The sequence below is a fragment of the Microtus oregoni genome, unplaced genomic scaffold (genome assembly GCF_018167655.1).
Source record: "Microtus oregoni isolate MIOR12 unplaced genomic scaffold, Mior012 000045F_ref0000178, whole genome shotgun sequence".
NCBI lineage: Eukaryota > Metazoa > Chordata > Mammalia > Rodentia > Cricetidae > Microtus > Microtus oregoni.
In genome coordinates this window covers 10,910,326-10,929,369 of record NW_024543219.1, presented here as the reverse complement: position 1 = coordinate 10,929,369, position 19,044 = coordinate 10,910,326, and the positions used below count along the sequence as shown (strand labels likewise).

The 19,044-nt window shown below is 42.6% G+C and overlaps 1 protein-coding gene across 3 annotated transcripts; it reads left to right on the top strand.

Annotated features, from left to right (window-relative positions):
• Positions 1 to 4,610: 4,610 nt before the first annotated feature.
• Positions 4,611 to 18,459, top strand: Gnpnat1 (glucosamine-phosphate N-acetyltransferase 1). Of its 3 annotated transcripts, none has more exons than XM_041633976.1 (6): positions 4,611 to 4,698; positions 10,095 to 10,262; positions 11,928 to 11,990; positions 13,560 to 13,687; positions 14,363 to 14,424; positions 17,431 to 18,459. In XM_041633976.1, exons 2-6 carry the CDS (start codon positions 10,109 to 10,111, stop codon positions 17,576 to 17,578), a joined length of 555 nt encoding a protein of 184 aa, XP_041489910.1. In that variant the 5' UTR covers positions 4,611 to 4,698; positions 10,095 to 10,108; the 3' UTR covers positions 17,579 to 18,459. The 3 variants fall into 3 exon arrangements, with proteins under 3 accessions (XP_041489910.1, XP_041489912.1, XP_041489911.1); XM_041633977.1 differs by having other exon boundaries at positions 4,620 to 4,693; XM_041633978.1 differs by lacking the exon at positions 11,928 to 11,990.
• The last annotated feature ends 585 nt before the right edge of the window (positions 18,460 to 19,044 follow it).

Below are 19,044 nucleotides of genomic sequence, written 5' to 3'. Positions count from 1 at the left end.
TGTGTGTGTTTGATTTCACAGTATGCTCGTCTCATTTCTCCATGTGTACGTGTGCATGTTTTAAGATCTGTAAGGCTTAATCTGTAGCTCCTGATTACAACAGCTCTGGAAAAATACAAACACGTGGGCAACCTCTATTTTGACTGTACCACCATCTTGGGTAAGAGTACCCACATGTGCTAGTATTCTTTGACTTATTGAAATATTCCTTTTAATCTTCTTACATTTACTAGCATTGGTAAGCTGTAACTAATTGGGTAAAATAGATGTCTAAATTTAACTTCTATGTCTAGTTTAAATATAACAAGTACCCAATTCTCACGTGCCTTTACATATCGGAGAGTATGACATTTATTTATTATTTATTTATTTATTTATTTATTTATTTTGGTTTTTCGAGACAGGGTTTCCCTGTGGCTTTGGAGCCTGTCCTGGAACTAGCTCTGTAGACCAGGCTGGTCTCGAACTCTCAGAGATCCGCCTGCCTCTGCCTCCCGAGTGTTGGGATTAAAGGCATGCGCCACCATCGCCCGGCTGAGTATGGCATTTAACAAAAGAGCTTCTAACATAGAGACGTGCCAGCTCCTGCAGCAACCTATAGCTCCTCTGAGAAGATATATGGTTGCAAAAGACCTTCTTCCTGGAAGCTTGTCTTTGGTTTTGGCAAAGCCACCTACACAGCAAAAAGCGGCCTTCTACCTCTTCAGCTTCCTGGATACTACACCTGGGGAATCAATCTTCTCATCATACCAAAGACAGACTAAATCTTCCCCCCACAGGAAAATCTTTGGGCCCCTTGGACTCAGCAGCTAACAGCAAGCACTGCTTCTAAGGCTGGTGTTCTTCAAAGACTACAGAGAGACTTGGGATTGCCTGCGGTACTAAAAAAAGCTGTCTTATTTCTGCTCATTTATCTCCCTTAGCTCTATCTAATGGCATTTGATGACTTAAGGTACTGGTAGCTCATTACTTCATTTGTTAAGTTTCCTGCTAAAATACAGACAGGTGTGCCTCTTTAACAGGCTTCATAGTCCAGGACTAACAGGTTTTAGGTGTATTTTCAGAGGTTTAGACTTTCCAATTCCCTTTAACTGTCTTCTAAAATGTTCCTGTTCCAGTTCTCTTACAGATACCTGAAGTTCCCAAAAAAGTTCTGCTGATTTATTAAAAAAATCAGGCCTGGTAAAAACTAACAGCCTCCAGAGCCTGTTTTAATCCCACCCATTTTAAGCATATTTTACAAGTCACTTCTGCTGTCTGAGCCAAGACCAACTTAAAAAGTACTCTCCCAACAATGCCAATACCTGCACCAGCTGCAGGGACTTCACCATTGCCACCTGCCTTTTCATCTCCCTCAAGAAACAGCTGCCTGAGGTCTCCAGGATGACAGTAAACTGAGCATGAGCCCACCAACTCCCAGCTCTCCCCACTCCCATGTCACCTCATGTCCACAAGAAGTAGCCTGACATGTTTGGTTGAGGGGCTTCACCTCAGCTTGCTGGCACCCCTTTATACAAAAAGTCTGGAATGTTTGGTTGGAAGCATCACCTCAGCTCCCTGGTACCCCTTTATATAAAAGGTCTGGAGTATTTGGTTGGGGGCTTCACCCCAACTCCTGACATAAGCTCCCTCCTCTGGGAGTTGCCTCAGTCCAAACTCCACCTATGAGAAAGCTGGCCACATGGTGTCCCCTCCCCAGGGAAGGTCAAGAGCACTCCTACAGACTATTTAAACTGCCCCCAGAGAATGAACACATGGTCTCTGGGTTACCCGTGGTGTCCCGGTTTCACATGGTCTCCCTTTCTCTCTCTTCCCCTCTCCATGTTTTCCCGGATCCACCCGGGGAGAATTCTCTTCTATTAAACCTGGGCACCTTTTAATTTGGTCTGATTGGGATTATTTGTGTCAGTGGAGAGGTTTGGCATTTAAGAAAAAACATTGATTCTTCCTCTCTCCCCATTTTACCTTACCATCTTGATTTTTCTGTATTTCTGAATGAAAGTCTTGTCCTTATGTTGTGCCTGAGTCTAAGGACCCCCAAGAAGACCACCACAGAGCCACACTTCTGAATGCAAAAGCAAGGTTTCGTTTATTAAGTACGGGCTAGCAAGGGTCCTCTGCCTCACAGTCTGACACAGCAGATGGAGGGAGAAGGACCTGGTCTACACAAAGCAGTCACAAGGTTACAGTCACAAAATTATTTAGCCTGTACCACAATTGGCTAAAGGCAAGGTCACAGCTGAAGGCCGTTAGCTTAGGTTAGGCTATTGGTATCTAGGGGATAGCAACAGCCTCCCTGGTTACATTCTCCAGACATCTGCTGACCCTGTGCCAAACGCAGGGGCAAAACAGTGGTTAATCAGGTGCCTACAAGGATGTTTGAAACAAGCAGATGTAAACAGATGTTGTTTGGGTACCCTGTGGGGGTCACTTTGACCAGGACAGCACAGTTTCTTGGGAATGTTTATGACTTTGCTGGACTGCATTCACCCCCTCTGGTTAGGTCCTGTCTAAACCGGGTTCTTTTTCAAAATGGCATTTGTTTTGCTCCTTCACTTAATGGCCTCAGGCTCTGAACTGTAGGCATTTCATCCATTAGGCGTGCCTGATAAATCTCCAACTTTCCTGCTCTTGGTGTAATTAGGAGGACGCCGTCGTGTTTCTGGTTCCAAGGTGGTGGGGATTTTTCCCCAAAGAATTATTTTGTTTAGGAGAGGCTACCATTTTACACATTTTCATCCTTTATTAAAGTCCCCACAACATTTTCCAAAGGGAAAGGCATTAATAGTGAGAACCATTAAAAATGAAAGTTAAAATGTGTTGGAGAAGTGTGGCCTGCAATGTCAAAACGCAATGGTTACTACGCTGTCCACTCATTGTGTGTAGACCAGGTTAGCCTCGAACTCACAGAGATCTGTCTGCCTCTGCTTTTCTAGTGCTGGAATTAAAAGTCTGAGCCACGATACCAGGTACTTGTTTGCCTTTAGACAGGGCACAAGTAGCCAAGACTAATCTTGGCAACAACAACAACCACAACAAAACCTTTAAATTTAAATCTCAAAATGAGAGAAAATACAACTCTTTTTTTTTTTTTTTTTGATTTTTGAGACAGGGTTTCTCCGTAGCTTTTTTTTTGGTTCCTGTCCTGGAACTAGCTCTTGTAGACCAGGCTGGCCTCGAACTCACAGAGATCCGCCTGCCTCTGCACCCGAGTGCTGGGATTAAAGGCGTGCGCCACCACCGCCCGGCAAAATACAACTCTTGTTGATAAGACGTTGTGGCTGGGTGGTGGTGGCGCACGCCTTTAATCCCAGCACTCGGGTGCAGAGGCAGGCGGATCTCTGTGAGTTCGAGGCCAGCCTGGTCTACAAGAGCTAGTTCCAGGACAGGAACCAAAAGCTACAGAGAAACCCTGTCTCGAAAAATCAAAAAAAAAAAAAAGAAAAGAAATAAGACGTTGTGCCTTTTGAACCTATGCCTTGAGAATAAATACCTTCTAATTTTAACAAGAGTTATCACTTGTGTGACTTTCTAAAAAAGCAGGGGCTCCAATCTCTGTTTTACTTAGGAAAAACACTTCAGAGGTGGGAGCCCACAGAAGGGCAGTCTTTCCTCTCATAAGCCGTATTTCTCAGTTTCCCCACTACTGACATTACAGGCCAAGAGCTCTGGGTATGGCGCACTGTAAAATGCTTTCTTCAGAGGCCTGGCCTCCGCATCTGCCCATTACTGTCTGGAGTACCCAGCGCCACTTCTTCCCCAGAGCGAGCTGAAATGCTCCTGAGATCATGAAGTGCCGCACTTGCGAGGGCCCACCATGCTCACCAGGCATGGTGGCACACACGTTTAATCTCAGCATTTGGGAGGCAGAGGAGACCCAGCCTCCTCTGGACAGTCATCGAAATGTGGAGGGACTCAATAAAAATAAATAAATAAATAAAGATATGCAGAAATAAAAGAACAGTCCAGACGGGGATGGATGAGTGACCCCAACTCAAGTTTCTAGAAGAGCCCTGTGTCAGACATTTGGGAATCAGAGGCCGTGATCCCCAGTAAGCAACTGAAGTCCTGATTAACGGACTGCACGTGAAGGGAGAGGACAGAGGACAGAGGGGACTAATGAGGCAGGAGCCTTAGGGCTCTGAGAATCAAAGGAACCCACAGGGGGCATCGCAAGACGCTGCTTAAACTCCTTTGAATTTATTCCAGGTAAGGCGTGAGCGGCACAAGCTTGCACCTAGCCAGGGGCGCGCCTGAAAGGTAAGTAAACTGGTGACGCACCTCAGAGTGGTCAAGGAGCCCCGTAGCCCCGCCCCCGTAGCCCCGCCTCTCCCGCAGCCCCGGCTGTCCCGCAGCCCCGCCTCTCCCCGCGCCCCCGGAGCCCCGCCCCTCCCGCAGCCCCGCCTCTCCCCGCGCCCCCGGAGCCCCGCCCCTCCCGCAGCCCCGCCTCTCCCCGCGCCCCCGGAGCCTGGGAATGGTGTGCGTGGCTCGGCCTCCGCGCGCGCAGCTCGTGCGTGAGGGCGGGGCGGGGCAGGGCGGAGGCGCCGGTCCTGCCACGTTTGGCCCGGCCGTTACGGCTGCGGCGCGGGGGGGGCACGGGAGGGGGTGGGGCTGGCGCTGCAGCCGGATCCGGATGCGGCGCTGTGACCGGCCGGGAGACTGACGCGCCTGGAGGGGAGCGTGGATCGCTTCGGTGTGGTGAGGCGACCCGGGGCTCAGACGGGAGGAAGGGAGGGCTGGGGACCGCTTTGAGGCTGCAGACCGCGGAGGCCGGGACGCCCCTGCCCAGGAGCCCGGCGCCTAAGCATGGTGGCCCGCGCTCCGGCCGGGCAGGGTCCTGGATGGCCTAGGAACCGGACTGTTCGTGGCATGGGACTTGGGGCCAGTCCTCGCCCTGTCTGCCGCCTTTGCTCTGAAAGGGAGCTTAACATTGGGGTCCGTTTTACTCTTCCAGCGGTCAGAGCTGCTGAAGACACGCTCCGGCTCTGAAGAACCCCACCTGCTCAGACTGTCTGAAGCCTGGGGTGGGGGATCGGGGGTTTGTACCCCTACAAACGCCGTGTGATTTCTGTTATGTGTAGGAACTAATGTTTGTGAAAGGCAAACACAAAATTTGTTAATGTAAAAATAAATGGGGATTCGTTTTGTTGGGATAATCACCCCTTAATTAATCCAAGAATTTTAAGGCAGAATTCGTAGATAAGGTCGACCACGTAGAAGCAGATACCGTGATGCAAAGATTGTCGTCCGTTTTCTGTGGTAGAGCTCAAAGGGACAACGGGAAGTCCCTCATCACAGGCACCTTTAGGCTAGTCTTGGGAAAGCCATGCTCCAACTATCCAACTGGATTGAAGAGCTCTACCTGCCTGTCACCTATCAAGGAATTTTGATATGGCTGTAGATCATATTTAGAAATCTGTAGATCTCGGTCTTCAGTGTTCACTACTTGTTGCTCCTTTTTGTTTTCCTAAGAGCAACTGCTCCCCATTTGTATCCAATCTCATTCAGAGGCTGGGAAGCCAAACTTGAAATTGTCAAGTTCAGTTGGGTGAAAAAGAACAAAACAAAAACCTCGGTACTATTATAAATGAAACTTGGTGTATGGCTTTTGTGATGTCACTTGGGACAGTGTGGCAGTCTTTTTTCTTTGTGACTTTCTGAAGTGTCTTCGTTCTTAGTTGCCTAGAGGTTTGCTTCACAAGGGCCAAGGCAATACTCACGCTCACGCCTTGTCCTCGAGTGCTAACTTAGCAGGTAAACCAGCAGGTTGGTGGGCCAGTGCCGTGAGTTATTTACAGTTTGCATATTTCTATTCATAGAACCAAACTTTAGTTAGCTGGCGATGGACCTTTAAAGAATGAAGGTTTTATGTAGCCGGGGCTAACCTTAAGTTTGCCCTACCCAGTGCACGGGTGTGTGTGTGTGTATGGATGTGTATATATGTATGTATGTATCCAATCTCATTCAGAGGCTGGGAAGCTAAACTTGAAATTGTCTCTAAAAAAACATACTCAATTGGGGAGAAAACAAAACAAAAAACCTCAGTACTATTATAAATGAAGTTTGGTGTATGGCTTTTTTTTTTTTGATTTTTCGTGTTTTTTTTTGGGGGGGGGGGTTGGTTTTTTCGAGACAGTGTTTCTCTGTGGCTTTGGAGCCTGTCCTGGAACTAGCTCTTGTAGACCAGGCTGGCCTTGAACTCACAGAGATCCGCCTGCCTCTGCCTCCCTGAGTGCTGGGATTAAAGGTGTGCGCCACCACCACCCGGCCGTGTATGGCTTTTTATTTTTTATTATTATTATTTTTTTTTTTTTTTTTTTTTTTTTTTTTTTTGAGGTTGAATGTTTATTCAGGGGGTTATGGAGGAGGAAGGGTGAAGGGGGGACAGAGAGAGAGGGAGAGAGAGAGAGAAGAGGAGAAAGAGACAGAGAAGGAGGGGGGGAGACAGAGAAGTGGGGAGAGAGGCAGAAGCGAAACTGCCTCTCGGAGAGGAAGATGGAAAAGAGCTATTATTATTTTTTTTAAAGATATATTTATTTATTATGTACACAGTGTTCAGCCTCCATGTATGCCTGCAGGCCATAAGAGGGCACCAGACCTCATTACAGATGGTTGTAAGCCACCATGTGGTTGCTGGGAATTGAACTCAGGACCTCCGGAAGAGCAGTCAGTGCTCTTAAACATCTGAGCCACCTCTCCAGCCCGGTGTATGGCTTTTTAAAAACCAACTTTAAAAATAATTTTTCATGTTTACTCCAATCCTTTAATTAGTTTTTATATGGTTTTTTTTGTTTTTTTTTTTGTTTTTTTTTTTGAGACAGGTGTCACTGTGATAGCCCTGCTGGCCTTGAATTCCATTGTTCATGACCCAGCCTTCCTAGCACCTGATCACAGGTGTTTGCCACCTCATCTGAATTTTTGTTAGCTTGTAATGAGGCATGAATCATATCTTTATGACTAGGAAGATAGGCTTTTTCCTGTTTGAGGTTTTTTAAATCATGTTTTAAAAGGAGTTTGACTATTACTTAGATCTTTTCTGTTTAACTGGACCAATGACTGTCCTCATCTGTTTAGTAATGGGTGATAGAAATGGATTTAAAGTTGGTAAGGAGTCCGGCATGGTGGGACACTGCTGTGATCTCAGCATGGGGATCGTGGAAGCAGAATCAAGAGTGGGAGGTCGACTAGGGAGGTGGCTGGGAGCGTAAATCATTTGCAATGCAAGATTGAGGACCAGAGTTCTGACTGATTGCTAGAACCCATGTAAGGAAGTAGGGAGGGCTTGTGCTTGCTGCATAGGAGACAGATCCTGGGAGTAAACTGGCTGTTCACACCAACCTAAAAAGTGGGTTCAGGGTTTGGGAGAGAACTGGTTTCAGTATATACAGTGGAAGTGATTGAGGACACCTGATGTCAACATGGGGCCTCCACACTCAAAGGCATACATGTGCACATGTACCCCACCCACATACAACACATACAACAAAGAGTGGGAGGGCAACCTAAGCTACACCGTGAATCCCTCTTCCTAGAAAGTGCTGATGGTGTTGTGCTGTTTAGTTCTCCTCCTTCATCATTTATGTGGCTTCCGTGTAGATAATGTGCCTTTGGACACGGGTGGCTGATCAGCAGAATGTGGCTAGAAATTACTGTGCCAATCACAAGTTACCTTGAGCTCTGACCTTTGGCTTTTTCAGCATGCGTGACAACCAGTTTAGCAAGGAATAAGGGAGGAAGGAGCAGAACTACAGAGTGAGGCCACCCCCCCCACAGGGGTGAGGGGGTACAGCTTGCATGTCTTCCCTAGCCTAAGAGTCGCCATGTGTTCAGGTACCTGGGAGCTGCAGGTTTTACTTTGTGATGAGACTGAACTTCAGCTGTGCAGTTCAGTGCGCATATAGCTTTTATCTGGGAGCCTTTAAGGCATTTCTTTTAGAAATCAATCATTTATTTATTTATATTTGATTTTTCAAGTCAGGGTTTCTCTGTGTATCTCCAGCTGCCCTGGAACTCACTCTGTAGATCAGGCTGACCTCGTCCCTAAGTACTGGTATTAAAAGAGTGCGCCACCACTGCCCTTCTGGGAATCAATTATTAATAACCCATTTAGTTCTTTAAAATTCTTCAGGGAATCTGGTGTCAATCACATCTTGCTTTCCCTTCCCAACATCTTCCCCTTCTCTGGCTACCACAGGATTTTACTAGTTGAAGAGAGTTCAAGTGAACCCAAATGTCGCTGCTTGTTTTGTAAACAGCATATTTTTTTTGTTTTTTTTTTTAAAGATTTATTTATTTATTTATTTATTATGTATACAACATTCTGCCTCAATGTATGCCCGCAGGCCAGAGGAGGGCGCCAGATCTCAGTACAGATGGTTGTGAGCCCCCATGTGGTTGCTGGGAATTGAACTCAGGACCTCTGGAAGAGCAGCCAGTGCTCCCAACCTCTGAGCCATCTCTCTAGCCCCTGTAAACAGCATATTGAAAGAACACGATAGTCATTTCTTGGTGCCTGGACAATGGGTTATTTCTATCAAGAATGCTTTTATACATTTGATTAGTCTGAAATTCTCATTTCCAAACTAGAGATTGCAAGTGATGTTCTGACTCTGGTACAACAGAGTGCGGGGATTCAGCTCTGCTGGTCTAGTAGTTGACAAAGAGCGGGGATTCAGCTCAGCCGGTCTAGTTGACAACAGAGCGGGGATTCAGCTCTGCTGGTCTAGTAGTTGACAACAGAGTGGGGATTCAGCTCTGCTGGTCTAGTAGTTGACAACAGAGCGGGGATTCAGCTCTGCTGGTCTAGTAGTTGACAAGGTGACAGACGTCCTACTGTGGAGCAGAATTAGTGGTGTAGATGCTGCAGGGCTCACTGGTGGCCTGTGCCGCCGTCTCTGCCTTATTATTTCTGTTCGCCCAGGAGTAAGTTCCTGTCTACTTCCTGGTTTGTTTATTTATCCTGGGGATAAATAAGGATACATCTTTTATTGCTTATTTAAGAATTATAAAGTACTTCCAAATTAATATTACATATCTGTGATTATTCACAGATTAGGACCATCTAGTTAAATGTACAGGAAACTGAAACTAGTAACTGGTTAAATTTATTATGACTTCATAATTTTTTTTTCCTGAGACAGAGTTTCAATATCACATTAGTCATGTGTGTTTTGAGGCAGTACCCACAGTGTACCCAGACTAGTCTAAAACCCTTCTTTCAGTGCCTGAAGTTCTGGTATTACAAGCATACACCACTATGTCTGTTGCAAAGGATGAAAAAAACAAACAAAAACCCACAGGTTAGTCTTAAACTGTTTAGAAGCAGCTAACACAGGCTTTTCAAAAGAAAGCCGTCATAAGCCGTCATGAAAACAAAATGCAGACACTCAGTATCTGTCATGGCTAAGAATGCAGAGAATAATGAAGTAATTTGAATAATTCCCCAGTTACGGTTTTCGTCGTTCATATAAAACAAACAGGTCACATGCTCAAGTGAGTCATTATTGATGGGGATGCCGAATAATGGGGAGCCTAGCACTAAGATGCAAGATTGCAGTTGTACAAACACGAGGGTCCACAAGACGTCGGTGTTCTACTAGAGAGCAGTGGTTCTCACACTCCCTGATGCAGGGATATTTAATTCAGTTCCTTGTGTTGTGGGGACACTCACCTATAGAATTATCTTTGTTGCTACTTCATAGCTGTAATTTCGCTGTTACCATAATGGAAATCTTTGGTATGCAGGATATCTGGTATGTGGTCCCAATAATCAGTCATTTGACAGCCCCCACCCCTACCCCACAGGTTGAGAACCACTACACTAGTAGCACCAGCCCACAAGGATAAAATGTCTTCAGGGACCTTCTGGGAAATGGAGTTTTAAAGTTTTGTTTTTGATTTCATCCATTATTTTCACCCCTAATGGCAATCCATTTTGCATCTGACAGTAAAATTATTGTAGATTCTAGGTAGCTAAAGTAAAATAACTCATATAGTGTTATAAAATTCATTTAATGTGATGAAATTAACTTTCTTATCAAGCATACTTTTTTTTAGACTAATAAAGCCTCTTAACATTTGAAATTTTATTTTAGATTTTACTGGAAAGATGAAACCCGATGAAACGCCTATGTTTGACCCAAGTCTGCTTGAAGAAGTGGACTGGAGTCAGAATACAGCCACATTTTCTCCAGCCATCTCTCCAAAGAATCCTGGAGAAGGCTTGGTTTTGAGGCCTCTTTGTACTGCAGACTTGAATAAAGGTATTGCTCCAACTTTAGTTTGCAAAATCTGACTAGAAACTGATGCATTTTTCATAAGCATGATGCTAACTTAGTACAGTACTTGAGGGGCTGGAGAGATGGCTCAGAGGTTAAGAGCACTTCCAGAGGTTTGGAGATCAATTCTCAGCATCCACTTGGTGGTTCTCAACCATCTATAATGGGATCTGGTGCACTCTTCTGGCCAGCAGGCATACATGCAGGCAGAACACTGTATACTTAATAAATAAAATCTTAAAAAAAAATAAAAGAACAGTACTTGATTTTGTACTTAAAATGACTGGAGCACTCACTTGTAATGGGTATGTATCATGGAGGCCAGATATTATAATGTATTTAAAATAACTAAATACAAAAAGATGTCTCAAAAACAAAAATGAAGTTATAATGTATAAACACATGTAAGAGTTTTTCTTCAAGAAGCTAGACAGTCAGAAATAACATTCCTTGGACAAATTGAAGGACAATATAATTTTTTAAAGATTTATTTATTTACATGTGCATTAGTATTTTGCCTGCATTTATGTCTGTGAGAATGTCAAGGTCCCCTGGGACTGGAGTTACAGTTTTGAGCTGCTACGTAGGCACTGGGAATTGAACATAGGTCCTTTGGAAGAACAGCCAGTGCTCTCAACTCCTGAGCTATCTCTCCAGTCCCTAATTCTTTAATATCTAAATTAACCAAAATAATTTTCTGGAACTTTGGTAATAAAAAAATAATCAACATTTTACCTCACTATTTTCTTCTTCATGGGTATTTGAAGAAAGTAACTTCGGTCAGAATTACTGCATGTAGAAAAATGAAGACTCAAAGTTTTAAATGTACTTTTAGCATTATCATTAGTGTTTCTGTTTTGTTTTGTTTTGTTAGTCCTGGCTGTTCTAGAACTCACTTTGTAGACCAGGCCGGCCTTGAACTCACAGAGATTCGCCTGCCTCTGCCTCCTGAGTGCTGGGATTAAAGGTGTGCACCACCATGCCCCAGCTACATTAGCATTAGTACAATTAGAAATTTATAAAGTTGTCTCAACAGTGTTCTGTGAGTTGCACGTTAGCTTACAAATGATATGTGGTGGAGGTGAGAATCTTGCACTTTAAGTATTGAGGAAAATGCAGTATCCCTTTTTAAAAAAACTTAAATAGCAATGAACAAGTGTATATGCAGGTTCTGTAATTACTGATATTAAGGTCTGCACAATTCTAGTTTTATGCGGGCAGATATTGTTGAAAGCTGTTATTTGCTATTCTGATTGTAAAAAAATAGGTGCAAGTACAAACATGTCTTACAGTGTTATCTATGTACGTGACGCAACAGGGTCTGCGGGAAATTTGATTAAGATTATAATGGAAGCCGGGCGGTGGTGGCACACGCCTTTAATCCCAGCACTCGGGAGGCAGAGGCAGGCGGATCTCTGTGAGTTCAAGACCAGCCTGGTCTACAAGAGCTAGTTCCAGGACAGGCTCCAAAGCCACAGAGAAACCCTGTCTCGAAACCCCCCCCCCCAAAAAAAAAAAAAAGATTATAATGGAAACATGATTATGGCATTTTGAAAAAGTAATTTCCTTTAACCCAGTGAACATTTTGCTTCTTTTCATATTTTAATCTTTCTTTTACTTTTCTCTTGACTTGAAATGTTTTAAAACTAGGTTTTTTTAAGGTACTGGGTCAGTTGACAGAGACTGGCGTCGTCAGCCCCGAGCAGTTCATGAGTAAGTACCACAGAGTACCTTGTCTGAATGGTTAGCATGCTGTCCAGTGCCCAGTCATTCAAAGAGCTGAGGGTTATGAACTAGCCATCCACATTCATAGAATGCAAATGTTTGCAATGACTTGGTGATTACTAGGGAACCACTTCATTTTCCTTTTACTGTAGTTATCTCCTTCCATGTGATTATGTTAAGCACAGTAATTTCATTATCAAATTAAACTTTTAAACTTCTGGGTTTAGCTGGGCAGTGGTGGCACACGCCTTTAATCTCAGCACTCAAGAAGCAGAGGCAGGCAGATCTCTGTGAGTTCAAGGCCAGCCTGGTCTACAAGAGCTAGTTCCAGGACAGCTTCCAAAGCTACAGAGAAACCCTGTCTTGAAAAACATAACCAAATCCAAAAAATAAACAAACTTTGGGTTTGCATACATATCAGGTTAGATGAGAACTGTCGTTTTCCAGCAGTTTAAAGTGTTAAACATTATTTGTGAATGTAGCTTTGCTTCTACTTGTTGTACAACTTGGGAAAAACTGCTTAAGTGGGGACGTATCTGTGTCATCTTTGTAAGATGCTTTCAAAGCAAACAAAGATCCTGTTTCTAAAAGAACAAATATGTAATCATGAAACACTGGAAAAACAAATGGAAAACTGTTTAGTCAAAAATATTTTGAAGCCAAGACTATGTATGGATTGTGGATATAAAAGGCTCTTGTAAAACCCTGCAGTTTTGTTCCTTGAATATTTTTGAGTGTTAGTTTTATTTTTTTTTATTTTATTTTATTTTTTTTTGTTTTTTTCGAGACAGGGTTTCTCTGTAGCTTTGGTGCCTATCCCGGAACTAGTTCTTGTAGACCAGGCTGGCCTCGAACTCCCACAGATCCGCCTGCCTCTGCCTCCCGAGTGCTGGGATTAAAGGCGTGCGCCACCACCGCCTGGCGAGTGTTAGTTTTAAATAAATATAAATTAAATTGGCAGATATTGACATTTTAATTAGTCACAGAGACAGCAACATGTACAATTTATCTGTCATACAGTGTTGTTCATCTAAAATATTCCCGAGTTTTAACTTTGCTAGCAGATTATATGTGTTTCCGGCACAGAGGGCAAGCTCTCTCTCCATGCTCTAATAACAGCTGACTTTAAATGTATGGACCACTCAGTGCTGATTGCTGATATTTCTGCTCCTTGGCATTTTAAATAAATAAAGTACTTTTATAAGTTTAAACTAGCCAGGTGTAGTGGTGTTCCCTTTTATTTCCAGAGCTTGGAGGCAGAAGCAGGCAGATGGGTCTCTTCTTTGAAACCAGTCTGGTCTACACAGTGAGTTTTAGAATTGCCAGAGCAACATGGTGACACCCTGTCTCCATAAACATACAAACAAATAAATAAATATCTCATGTTCAGTCTACTTCACTTGCTTTGTCTTTAAAAAAAAAAAGTGGAAACTAAAGCCCTGTGGGAAAACAGCCTTAATATTTAAAGATGAAGTCAGGCAAGCCTGGTATTTTTCTTGAATTTAATAAAATAGAATGTCCACTATCTAACACATTTTTTTTTTGACATTTCCACAGAATCTTTTGAGCATATGAAGAAGTCTGGGGATTACTATGTTACAGTTGTGGAAGATGTGACCCTAGGACAAATTGTTGCTACGGCAACTCTGATAATAGAACATAAATTTATCCATTCGTGTGCTAAGGTATGTGCTCACATTAATGTCTATGAGCAAAATGCACAGATGATTTCTAATGAAACCAACTTGGAAGCTTCATTAGCAAAATCAGTTTTTCCATAATTTTTCATTGCTGGAATTCTTTAGTAGAAGACACTTTTCTGATGTTTCTGTGAGTTATAATGCAATCAGATGAGCCAGTGAGATGGCTCAAGGGGTGAAGGTACTTGCCACTGATCCTAATCACCCAAGGTTCCATCCCTGAGACCCACACAGTGGAAGGAGGCAACAGTTCTAAGTTGTAGTCTGACCTACACACACACACACACACACACACACACACACACACTCTCGCACACTTACTCATACAGAAATGTGAGGGTGCTCACCTGTAGTCCCAGCACTAGGAGACAAAGGCAGGCCAGCCTGGTGAGTTCCAGGACAGCCAGAGCTGCAGAGAAACCCTGTCCCCCAAAACAAAAACTAAATAAAGCACTCTGTAGGATTATTGGTTTTGGTTTCTGCACTTGAAATTGGTAAATTGTTATTAAGCAACAAGCTGGATATACCATCTTTATGACAAGATTACATTATGGTGATTGGGATTGGAGCTATAATAAAGACTGGAATTGTAACTCTTACTTGCTAGCTTAGTGGAAAACAGGCTGAAGGTTCATCTTGTCCAACTGTGCTTGCTTGCAGAGAGGGAGAGTAGAAGACGTCGTTGTTAGTGATGCATGCAGAGGGAAGCAGCTCGGCAAACTGTAAGTATACATAACCCCGGCAGACTGGATGGCCTGTCCCAGTTTGGTCTCTTGCCAAGAAACTTATTTCATAAGATTTTCCTGATTATTTCTGATCTTCATTTATTCTGAACTCATTCTCACTCTGTATCTTAGACTGAGTTTAATGAAAAATTAAAAAGTGTTACTAGTTTCACCCCAGAATTTGAGAACTGAAAACATATTCTGTTTATCAAGAGTAACAAGTAACTGAATTGCATTGTTTCTAGTAGCACCCCCTCTACACTGTTTTGTTTTTTCAAGATAGGGTTTCTCTGTATAGCCTTTGTTGTCCTGGAATTCGCTCTGTAGACCAGGTTAGTCTCTAACTCAGAGATCTGCCTGCCTCTGCCTCCTTAGTGCTGATATTAAAGGTGTGTACCTTGCCTAGCTTTTTCTTTTTGAGACAAGTGTCTCATTAAGTTGACGCTATGAACTTGTGACCCTCCCGTCTCAGCCTCTGGAGTAGTGGAAAACAGTGCTTATAAAAAGTAACCTCTTTAACTTTTAATACTAGCATTTTCAGACTTGAGCAGTTACAAGTTACAGTGAGTACCCAGTGCCTATGTCAGATTAAAATCAAAGGGAATGTTTAATATTTGTATAGGTTTATAGCCAAGTTATAAGCAGAATCTCCCTTTAAATATAATCGGAGTCTTCTCAAGTATGTATCAGATAGTATTCTAGGTATTTGTAACACTTGACTGTATGAACTATCAGTATAGTGATATTTTGTTTGTAATCTAATAAATAAAGCTTGGCTAAAGATCGCAGTGCAGAGCCAAGCCATAGAAGCCAGGCAGTGGTGGCACACACCTTTAATCCCAGCACTTGGGAGGCAGAGGCAGAAGGATCTCTATGAGTTCAAGGCCTCCCTGGGCTATAGTGACTGACCCAGTATCAAAGAGCAACAGCCAGGCAATATTGGCTCACACCTTTAATCCAAGTATGGGAGTCACATGCCTTCAGTCCCAGCACTAAGGAGGTGGAGACGGGAAAGGATGTGGCTGGACTGAGAGGAATACAATGTGGGACGAGACAGGAGCTCAGATGCAATCTTGAGGATTCAGTCTGAGGATTCATAGAGACAGGATTGCCTCTTCAGTATGAGCATTGGTAGAGTGGCTGTCTACTCTGCTTTTCTGATCTCTCAGTTTTCACCCCCTAATATCTAAGTTTTACTAAGATCAATTAGAATTTGTGCTACATATCAGCATTTACTATTCCTCCAATCCATTTAACTAAAATCTTAGAAAGTTTTGTTTTTCAAAAATGATAATTGTTTATTAAAACATAAAAGGCAGATGTGCTGGTGGTATCTAGCTATAAAATTGGCACACAGGAAACTGAGTCAGGAAGATCACATCAAGTTCAAGGCTAGCGTGGGCTGTATGACAGGATCTGTCTAAATATACAGGAGAAAACCCTTTAGTTAGCACCTTTGGAGTTTTTAATCTCTTAGAGCAGCTAGATCACTTGCTTTCTTTTCAGTTTTTGGGACCAGGGTTTCTCTGTGTAGCCCTGGTTGTAGACCAGGCTGGCCTGAACTCAGTGATCCACCTGCCTCTGCCTACTGTGTGCTAAGATTAAAGGTGTGCGCCCCACAGCCCAGCTTAGATCATATATTTAATGCAGGATTTTGATTCCTTGGGCTTTGAAAGACGGTTTCTGAATAGTATGTCTACAATATTATTCAGACTAATCTTGAGTTTATCTGATTTACATTGTCATTAAAAAGAAGCTTGGCATGGTGGCATGCCCATGTCCAGCCAAGGCTATATAACTCAAAACTATAGCTATTACTCATTTTATGTGAACATAGCAAGTGTATAGTTGAAGTAGACTTAGAACAAAGGTACCTTAATGTGCAACCTCTTACAGTGTTAGATGGGAACTCAGGGCGTTCTGCATGCTAAGCAACCGTCATCACTGAGCTACATCCCCAGCCCCTGAAACAAGGTATTTTGGGGTTTGTCTTTTGATTTATGGTCTCATGTTGCTGTAGAAAACGATGACCTTCAATCTCGCACCTTCCTGCTTTATTTCACCTTTGGGTGTGCCACCACAGCCAGCTTGAGGCCTTTCATAAAAATAATGCAGGCCCTGACTCTCAATGAGATTACAAGTGTGTGCCACTCACTATACCTAGGCTCATACGTAAATTCTTTTTTAAAAAATTATTTTACTTGAGTGGGTATTTGACCTGCATATATATCTCTACACCACATGTGTTCCTGGTGCCCTCAGATGCCCTGAGACAAGAGTAACAAATGATTGTGAGCTACCATGTGGGTGCTGGGAATCAAATCAGGAGTCAGGTCCAAGAGCAGCCAATGTTCTTAACTTAATGCTAAGCCAGCTTTGTAGCCTTTGTGTGAATTTTTGTAAAAATTTTATGCATATAGGTTATTTTGCCTGGATATATCTGTGAATCACTTGCATGTCTGATGCCTGTAGAGGTCAGGAAGCCAGAAGAGGATAACAAGAGGGTAACAGATCACCTGCAAGTGGAGATCCAGTTAGCAGCTATATGGGTACTGGGAACTGAACACTAGTCCTCTAGAAAATCATCTCTTCAGCACATCATAAATTGTTACAATTTATTAATAATAAAAAGGTTTAGAGGCTGGCAAGATGGGGGGGAGGGTGACTGCACTTGCAGGATAAGCCTGAGTTGGATTTGCAGAGCCCATCTACAGGAGAAAACTACACTAAATTGTCCTTTTCTGACCTCCATTCATGCTGGACTTGTACCCCTCCTCCCATAATAAAAAAGAGGTATAGGCTGAGTTAGTTATTAATAGGCTGGGAACCGCTGTTTGAAACAAAATAAAAATGCTTCTGGAATTTAAATGCTTATCAACTTAATTTGTATATGTAAGGGAATACTAATAAATGCTACTTTTATTTGTATAACACTAATCTGTGTCACCATCAAGGCCCATTTTGGTTATACTGTCTCCCACACTTCCCTTTTCAAAATTTCAGGTTATTATCAACTCTGACTTTGCTAAGCAAGAAGCTGAACTGTTACAAGATCACCCTTGAATGTCTACCACAAAACGTTGGCTTCTACCAAAAGTTTGGCTATACAGTGTCTGAAGAAAATTACATGTGTCGGAGGTACCTAAAGTAAAGAACACAGTCAAGATAATGCTCCGGGGCTTTCCTGTTCATCTGTTGCTGCAGCCAAGTGAGCTCCATTCCTTCTAGACTGGAAGCAACCGTAGCAGTGACACAAGAGCATGCCTGTGCTGCTGCGACTGCTCTGCGTCACAAGAATACACATGATCATAAAGGGGTGATTTTTAACCAAAGGAATATATTTTCAACTTGAATCTTTTCTTGCATTGTATTTTTCTAAAGTTTGTCTTCATTTCTGAAGTAGTCAAGAGTAAGGGTGGTAAAGAGTTGTATCTGCTCTGTGCTGCTCATTTTTAAATGTATGTATATATACTGAATAAGGCTTTTATCACATGAAATTATCTTTGCCTCATTTACCTAAATAGACTTAAGGGTGCATCATTTCTCACATTATAGGGAGTTGGACACATCTATTGTTATAACTAGATCATCTAAACATTGCTGATCCTAATACTCCACATACTTGGACAAGGTACAACAGCTGAAATAACTATTTTACTAAGTGTTGGTACAGTTCTGTGCAGACACCACACCACCTGTCTCATCTGTCAAGTGATGTCAGAATTCCCAAGGGCAGGTCTAGAGACCCACGGTTCTTTCATCAGTGGGTGAGCACCCTGGTTTCCATATCATGGGCATCTGAAGCTTTTGAGCTGCCAAAAAAAAAAAAAAAAAAGTGTGGTACCGTCTTTGTTCCATCCTTAAAAAAAGTAGCTTTTCTATTTATATGATTATAATGGTATTATTCTGATCATTGTCCTGCTTTATTTATTTTAATGATTTTTAAAGGTAGAATTAGACACTTTTTAACAATGGTTCTAATCATTTTTGTATTCCATGTTATTTACATTAAACTTGTTTATATGAATAGTCTCATTAGAATCTTGTGTTTTTCTTGTTTCTTGAGACAGGGCAACCTGTAACCCAGGCTAGCAGGAACTTACTATGTAGTACAAGAACCAAGAGCTTGTATTACAGGCATGCATCACCACAATAGGCTGGAGTCTTTGAGGTTAAGAAATGGCGCATAACAGCGCAGTTTTATGTATTTTGGGGTTATTTCCATTGGATTTGGATTTCCCTCTAGTCATTAGTTGACTTTCCAGAATAGAAATACTTTTACTGTAGAGGGACAGATTTTACCTCTGACAGTTGGTTCAGTGAACTAAGTGACCTATCACTAGTGAAAATAGTTTTCATGAAGTTTTACCCATGTTAAATAAGCCTGCCCCCAAGGGAAAACTGAATATCGTATTCTGTATCTTACCATTAGACTCTGAGGTAAAACCATTTATGTTAGTGTTTCAATAATACCATGGGGTTTTGAGGTCTTCTCTTAAATCCTCCTTTACAGAAACAGTTGCATTGTGTCACCAACTGAAAACAGTTTCAATATTAAATATTCATCACACTTAATTTGTGGGAGTAAAGCTGGGCAACTTTTACCCAGAAGGCTAA

Excerpts from the sequence above, each read along its gene's own strand:
- Gnpnat1 (XM_041633976.1), top strand. The coding sequence starts at position 10,109 with ATGAAACCCGATGAAACGCCTATGTTTGACCCAAGTCTGCTTGAAGAA. Across the intron at positions 10,263-11,927 it reads TACTGCAGACTTGAATAAAG|GTTTTTTTAAGGTACTGGGT; the intron begins GTATTGCTCCAA and ends TTTTAAAACTAG. Across the intron at positions 13,688-14,362 it reads TTATCCATTCGTGTGCTAAG|AGAGGGAGAGTAGAAGACGT; the intron begins GTATGTGCTCAC and ends GCTTGCTTGCAG.